At 36.9% G+C, this 8,017-nt stretch overlaps 1 protein-coding gene across 1 annotated transcript; it reads right to left on the reverse strand.

The window, feature by feature from the left end:
* Positions 1–1,729: 1,729 nt before the first annotated feature.
* Samt2l1 (spermatogenesis associated multipass transmembrane protein 2 like 1) lies at positions 1,730–4,667 on the reverse strand. The gene is made up of 3 exons (XM_087601200.1): positions 4,608–4,667; positions 4,072–4,135; positions 1,730–2,512 (listed from the first exon to the last, which is right to left on the reverse strand). Exons 2-3 carry the CDS (start codon positions 4,098–4,100, stop codon positions 1,819–1,821), a joined length of 723 nt encoding a protein of 240 aa, XP_087457326.1. The 5' UTR covers positions 4,101–4,135; positions 4,608–4,667; the 3' UTR covers positions 1,730–1,818.
* Positions 4,668–8,017: the final 3,350 nt, after the last annotated feature.

The following is an 8,017-nucleotide window of genomic DNA, read 5'->3' on the forward strand; positions in this document are numbered from 1 at the left end:
CCCAGGGCCTTGCGCTTCCTAGGTAAGCGCTCTACCACTGAGCTAAATCCCCAGCCCCGAAAATGTCAGTTTTAACTGTCAATGTCCTACAACCTGGGAAGGAAGGATATCATAAGATAGTACATCTAAACGGATGTGCCTCAGCCATATCTTCTGAAAAAATTGAGAGTTGTGAAGCCAGTAATACTGTTTGACTCACTTTGAGCAAAGCTGATGTGAATAATCAAATCACTGTCGTTCAATCTCTCATTTTTGGGTTTTGGTGTCTCGTTGCATTCTTGAGCACATTCTGTACTATGATTCATTTTATGTGTTTTCCTGAGAGAATTATGTTGGCATATTTCTAGAAAAAACTAAAATTAACTTTGTCTGACACTATTTGTGAAGTCTTCCTTATTTATTCCCTGGAGATCATTATGATTAGATGCAGATACTATTCCAGGTATCTTCTTGGGATATCTGACCCAGAGCAAACACATACAGTGCAATTGGTGTAGGATAAACAGAGATAATTTACAAACTCCAATAGGTCATGACATGAATTTAGAGATTCAAGGCCTCCCTTGACAACACATTTGGAGATCCCTACAGGCATAATTTAAAGTTAGAGGGTCATACATTATAGACTTCCTAGAGCAATAGAAGCCAGTGCATATTTCCTATTTATAGTGCAGATGAAGGAACATATAATAAAAGAAATTAGATGTCACTATTTACTATTCATAAAATACTATTTCAGATACTTTGTGTTTTTCTGGGGACTTTGAAACTGGAAATACCACTGGCCTAAAATGAGGCTGTCATATAACACATTTGTTTGCATTGGAAAAGATAATCTTTAGTGTCTTTAAATTGGAGACATCAGAATGATAATAAAAATAAAAAGGTGTTCTGCTTGTAATTTCCAACTGTGGCATAATTCATAACCCTGGACATATAATGAAAAGTTAAACACATAATCTCAGATAGTTGAATACTCATTATTCTGTCTTTTGTCTCTGAAACCTGTATAAATAAACAATCTGGTTGCCAGTCAGTCAGAACTGCAGAAAGAGACTAATTGCGAGTCAATCAGAGACATATGATTCCCTGGACCATAAGGTCCTGATACTTTCCCTTGCCTTGCTGTCTCTTTGTTTTCTCTGCTGAATTAGAACATCAGTTCCCTCCACCAACTCTCTAGTTTCAAGAGAGTGGTTCATTACTTCTTTGGGAGCACTTGTTCACTCTTTGGTACTGAGTGGATCCCTGGCATAATTTGGAACACAGCAGAATTTAGTCTAATTCTCTAATCCTCCAAAGTCTTCCATACACATGAATCGTGCCCAAATCCTATCCAGTCCCACTGGGAACACTTTACTGCATCAAAACATATTCATATGCTTGAGCATTTCAGAAAGTTCCATATGTTGTGAGGCTTCCAAGCAGTAAGATTACTCAATGAATATTTTGTCTTCCTTTATTAAAGAAAGCAGAACTTTCAGCAGTACTAACAGGCTGGTAGTACTGCTCTGCATACAAGATATACTAGGTGTTAATTATCCCCCACCCTGATGAATGCCTGTGTATTGTTTTTATTTAAAAACAAACTTCTAACCTAGGTTTGGTTCTCTGATTTATACCTGAACACATCATCTTGGAATGCAGAGATTAGGATGTGAATACCTTTAAGGAAGGCAGCACCATCACCATGAGGAAGAAGATAAAAGCTTCAGACATACCCAGAAAATCAATGTGATATTTTATTTTGAATAAGTGCATAATTGCAGGAGTACTGTGGGGATTAGGAAATTTTATTAGGGAATCTCCTGGCACTTTTCAAACAACAGAACTCTCATTTATGGACATGTCATCAGCCTGTTTAGAAGCATGCTGGACATTCAGGTTACTCTGAACTTTCAATGACCTGATCTCCAAGAGGAACATAATCATGCCAATGAGTGACAGGATGGTTGTCAGTAGACCTATTGGAAACACATAAGTGCTGTGTTTCTTTATCAGGGCTTCTTTCTTTACTGGAAAGTTTGGTGGAAAGTCAAGGGTGGTTTTGCCATAGAGATCTACTACATGGTTCCAGGTCACAGAAATAATGGTACAAAGGCTACTGATGATCAGAATTAAGACAGAGCACTTGTAACACACTATCTGAATCTCAGGGACTGAGGCTTCGATTATGCTGACCCTAATGGCTGCTGAGCTAAAAATCACAACAACAGGTTTTATCAGCATTGCCATTAATATCAGGTTCTGTGCACATCGAAATTCAGGTGAAATTGTCCAGGTCGAGTTGACAGGGCTGTGTACCAGAATTATGGTTTCAGTACCAGAGAATTTAAATTCCCAGTGGTAATATGCTTCCCAGAGTCCAATGTAAACAAGCTGGACAACCTTATTGTCGAATTCCCAGAGGCGCCAGTATCTGCTGCTTGCAAGAATTATTCCAAACCCTGAAGATAATAGACTGCAAAGGAAGCCAATCACTCTGAATATCCACTCCTTCACTCCTGCAAATCTGAGGATGATGAAAAGTACAATTTTAAAATTAACCAGGAACACAACTGTGAAAAACTCTAATAATATGCAGTTATGAAGTACACATTCCTTGCCCCTGCTATCTCCAAGTTGTATTTCAATGAGCTATACATGTGTTAGAATTCTACACACTAGTTAATATAAATAAGAGTACTTGAGATCTGTTATTGAGGCAGGCATCTCCATTGTGATATGTTTGGACAATATTTTCACATAGTCCTTCAAATTTCGCTATTTTGCTGTTTCTTGACTATGTATTTTAATACTTAGTGTTAATGTTAATATGAGTTTGATGAATCATTTAAGGTGATGCTTATTGCAGATCTCTTTCAAAAACAGAAAAAAATCAAAAAAACCTAAGTGAGTTTTCCAAACAGAACAATGTTCTACTGCCTGAAGTTGATTATGGCATGATGCTTACAGGAGCAATTTAATATTAATATAATGCTTGAGAAGAAAGAGACAAGAGTAAAATAATTCACATGGTATGCCCATTTCTGTCAAACCATGGCATATCTAACTTCTTTAATACCTGAAGATATGAACATAAATGATAGAACAATGGGAATATTAAGTTTATCAAGGCTGATGAAGCAGATAATGCCATATTTCTTTAGACAGTATTCTAATGAGTATTCATGTCAATAAAACAATATGTTCCATATTTCATAATTAAAATCAACATGAATACAAACTTAAATTTCTCATTGAAACTAGTTTGGTGTAAAATTTCATGTTAGAATGATGATATTTAACTATATGTGAGGTATAGAGGTGAATAATTTTGTAATCAAAATTACAATACGTACATAAAAGAGGAGGAATAATGTATATCTGCATTCTGTATCTACCTTTTATACAATATTAGTCTTTGTGAAAATTGACTTCATTATGGTGCCATATATCCTGTATCTAGAGGATTTTTGCTGAGCTACTATCAACTTTGATTCAAAAATAACATTTTATATTTTTATTATAAACCAACTTATTTAGATCTTTCAATTCAGTTCTATGTGTGTGGTAAAAGGAAAATGATAATATCATACAGAGACATCCTGATGAGTTCTTTAAGAGAAAGGAAAGAGGGAAAAAATCCTTCAGTGATGCCAGCATGTGTATAATGTCATTGTCATTGCACATTAAGAAGGTTGAGGGGTCTATAATAGGCATCTCCTTTCAAGGATAGATTAGCTGTCAGCTAAGCATCCTTCCAAAGAATCCTATGGAATGTGCTTTCTAAAATGATCAAGACAGTAAAAGTGTCAAATGGGAAATTTAATAAACTTGATCATGGGCCTGCAGTGGATGGAAATTGATTGGGAATCAATATACGAAATTTCTTACCAAGGCATATCTAAAGCAGCAGACCACAGAACCAATATGCTTTGAAGGATAAAAGAAGCAGGATGTAGAAGGATGTGGTGCCAGACAAATTTGCTAGATTGCAGAATATGTTACTAGTATTTTCTGAATCCCAATGAAAGATATGAGTTTTTTGTAAAGAAACAAATAAAAAAGCCTTCATATATCATATCTTACCTTTTGGTTTTGAGGGTATAGCAACCCATTTGGAGGATGACAATATCACCAATCTTCTAAGTCACTGGAAATATTGAACAGAAAGAGAGTCACACATATCGTAAAGAAACTAAATGAGAGTCGTTCTGATAGGCACATGATCCTCCTGATAAGAAAGCCTTGTTTACTGGTGAATTAACACAAATAATTGCATTAATAGCTCATGTTTTGCTTATCTTCAACCTCCTTTACACATTGCAGGGTATTAGTAAACCTTCAATGTTACCAATGCTGCTATCAGTCTCATTTAATATACAGGAAAATAGCTCAGAGTCATTAATACACATGTACAATTTCAGTTAGTTATACAGTGCAGGACTTGAAGAAAAAATATTCACACAGTTCTGACACTTAATGATATTCAGAAATATTTACTCCAGTGCAGTAGATATCTAAGAGGAGCCTGACCTATAGGTCAGAGACCTTCTTTGGTACTCTCTGTCTTAGCATATTGAAAGTGACTAATGAAAAGCACATGGACAGGTTACAGTTCTTACCTTTTTATCTCTCTTCTACGAAGTTCAATGTTAGAGATTGGCACCCATAAGAGAAGTAAGAAAATATACACATTCTTATGTTTCCATGACTACTAAAGCTAGGAGATGGGTCCTAAACAATGACTAGGTTCCAATGGGCACACATGAATTGCAAGGTGAAGTCTGTCAAATTATTTAAAAATACATTCATTATTTGGTGATGGGTTAAATACCCTATTTGATTTAAAAGGTCCATGTGAAGATTATTCTTTTTCATTCACTTGACTACATGTTTAGTTAAGTTTAACTCAAATGAATAAACAAACATGTTAGTGATTATTTACCCTGAATTAAACCATTTGAAGTACAATGACATACTTCTTTTGTATTTAACAGAATTTCCTTAAGAAAATGTTTTATTACTTAAATTAAATTTGCATAGTTTATCTGATTATATATGTTTTGTTTAGAGAATTCTTAATTTTCCCAACATGTGGAAGTGTATCTGTAACTCTTTCTACTAATACTTTCAGAATTTCACATCTTTTGTATACATTCTTTTTTGTTCTTTTTTCTCCATCTTTATTAAATTGGGTATTTTTTTATTATTAACTTGAGTATTTCTTATTTACATTTCGAGTGTTATTCCCTTTTCCGGCTTACGGGCCAACATCCCCCTAACCCCTCCCCCTCCCCTTCATTATGGGTGTTCCCCTCCCAATCCTCCCCCCATTGCCGCTCTCCCCCCAACAATCACGTTCACTGGGGGTTCAGTCTTAGCAGGACCCAGGGCTTCCCCTTACACTGGTGATCTTACTAGGATATTCAATGCTACCTATAAGGCCAGAGTCCATGGTCAGTCCATGTATAGTCTTTAGGTAGTGGCTTAGTCCCTGGAAGCTCTGGTTGCTTGGCATTGTTGTTCATATGGGGTCTCGAGCCCCTTCAAGCTCTTCCAGTTCTTTCTCTGATTCCTTCAACGGGGGTCCTATTCTCAGTTCAGTGGTTTGCTGCTGGCATTCGCCTCTGTATTTGCTGTATTCTGGCTGTGTCTCTCAGGAGAGATCTGCATCCGGCTCCTGTCTGCCTGCACTTCTTTGCTTCATCCAACTTGTCTAACTGGGTGGCTGTATATGTATGGGCCACATGTGGGGCAGGCTCTGAATGGGTGTTCCTTCAGTCTCTGTTTTAATGTTTGCCTCTCTATTCCCTGCCAAGGGTATTCTTGTTCCACTTTTAAAGAAGGAGTGAAGCATTCACATTTTGATCATGTGTCTTGAGTTTCATGTGTTCTAGGCATCTAGGGTAATTCAAGCATTTGGGCTAATAGCCACTTATCAATGAGTGCATACCATGTGTGTTTATCTGTGATTGGGTTACCTCACTCAGGATGATATTTTCCAGTTCCAACCATTTGCCTATGAATTTCATAAAGTCATTGTTTTTGATAGCTGAGTAATATTCCATTGTGTAGATGGAACACATTTTCTGTATCCATTCCTCTGTTGAAGGGCATCTGGGTTCTTTCCAGTTTCTGGCTATTATAAATAAGGCTGCTATGAACATAGTGGAGCACGTGTCTTTTTTATATGTTGGGGCGTCTTTTAGGTATATGCCCAAAAGAGGTATAGCTGGATCCTCAGGCAGTTCAATGTCAAATTTTCTGAGGAAACTCCAGACTGATTTCCAGAATGTTTGTACCAGTCTGCAATTCCAACAACAATGGAGTAGTGTCCCTCTTTCTCCACATCCTCGCCAGCATCTGCTGTCACCTGAGTTTTTGATCTTAGCCATTCTCACTGGTGTGAGGTGAAATCTCAGGGTTGTTTTGATTTGCATTTTCCTTATGACTAAAGATGTTGAACATTTCTTTAGGTGTTTCTCAGCCATTCGGCATTCCTCAGCTGTGAATTCTTTGTTTAGTTCTGAATCCAATTTTTAATAGGGTTATTTGTCTCGCTGCGGTCTAACTTCTTGAGTTCTTTGTATATTTTGGATATAAGGCCTCTATCTGTTGTAGGATTAGTAAAGATCTTTTCCCAATCTGTTGGTTGCCGTTTTGTCCTAACCACAGTGTCCTTTGCCTTACAGAAGCTTTGCAGTTTTATGAGATCCCATTTGTCGATTCTTGATCTTAGAGCATAAGCCATTGGTGTTTTGTTCAGGAAATTTTTTCCAGTGCCCATGTGTTCGAGATGCTGCCCTAGTTTGTCTTCTGTTGGTTTGAGTGTATCTGGTTTGATGTGGAGGTCCTTGATCCACTTGGACTTAAGCTTTGTACAGGGTGATAAGCATGGATCGATCTGCATTCTTCTACATGTTGACCTCCAGTTGAACCAGCACCATTTGCTGAAAATGCTATCTTTTTCCCATTTGATGGTTTTGGCTCCTTTGTCAAAAATCAAGTGACCATAGTTGTGTGGGTTCATTTCTGGATCTTAAATTCTGTTCCATTGGTTTATCTGTCTGTCTCTGTACCAATACCATGCAGTTTTTATCACTATTGCTGTGTAATATTGCTTGAGTTCAGGGATAGTGATTCCCCCTGAAGTCCTTTTATTGTTGAGGATAGTTTTAGCTATCCTGGGTTTTTTGTTATTCCAGATGAATTTGCAAATTGTTCTGTCTAACTCTTTGAAGAAATGGATTGGTATTTTGATGGGGATTCCATTGAATCTGTAGATAGCTTTTGGTAAAATGGCCATTTTTACTATATTAATCCTGCCAATCCATGAGCATGGGAGATCATTCCATCTTCTGAGGTCTTCTTCATTTTCTTTCTTCAGAGTCTTGATGTTCTTATTGTACAGATCTTTCACTTGCTTGGTTAAAGTCACACCGAGGTACTTTATATTATTTGGCTCTATTATGAAGGGTGTTGTTTCCCTAATTTCTTTCTCTGCTTGTTTCTCTTTTGTGTAGAGGAAGGCTACTGATTTATTTGAGTTAATTTTATACCCAGCCACTTTGCTGAAGTTGTTTATCAGCTTTAGTAGTTCTCTGGTGGAACTTTTGGGATCACTTAAATATACTATCATATCATCTGCAAATAGTGATATTTTGACTTTTTCTTTTCCGATCTGTATCCCCTTGACCTTCTTTTGTTGTCTGATTGCTCTGGCTAGAACTTCAAGAACTATATTGACTAAGTAGGGGGAGAGTGGGCAGCCTTGTCTAGTCCCTGATTTTAGTGGGATTGCTTCAAGTTTCTCTCCATTTAATTTAATGTCAGCAACTGGTTTGCTGTATATGGTTTTTACTATGTTTAGGTATGGGCCTTGAATTCCTATTCTTTCCAGGACTTTTATCATGAAGGTGTGTTGAATTTTGTCAAATGCTTTCTCAGCATCTAATGAAATGATCATGTGGTTTTGTATATATTCTTGATCTCCTTGATTACATTGCATGATAAGAATTGTAATAAAGATTAA

The sequence above is a fragment of the Rattus norvegicus genome, chromosome X (assembly GCF_021556685.1).
Source record: "Rattus norvegicus strain SHRSP/BbbUtx chromosome X, alternate assembly SHRSP_T2T, whole genome shotgun sequence".
Lineage (NCBI taxonomy): Eukaryota > Metazoa > Chordata > Mammalia > Rodentia > Muridae > Rattus > Rattus norvegicus.

Bases quoted from the DNA above. Each gene is read 5' to 3' on its own strand.
- Samt2l1 (XM_087601200.1), bottom strand. From the start codon at position 4,100: ATGGGTTGCTATACCCTCAAAACCAAAAG. The intron at 2,513-4,071 runs GTAAGATATGAT...CATCATCCTCAG, and splicing joins TATACCCTCAAAACCAAAAG to ATTTGCAGGAGTGAAGGAGT.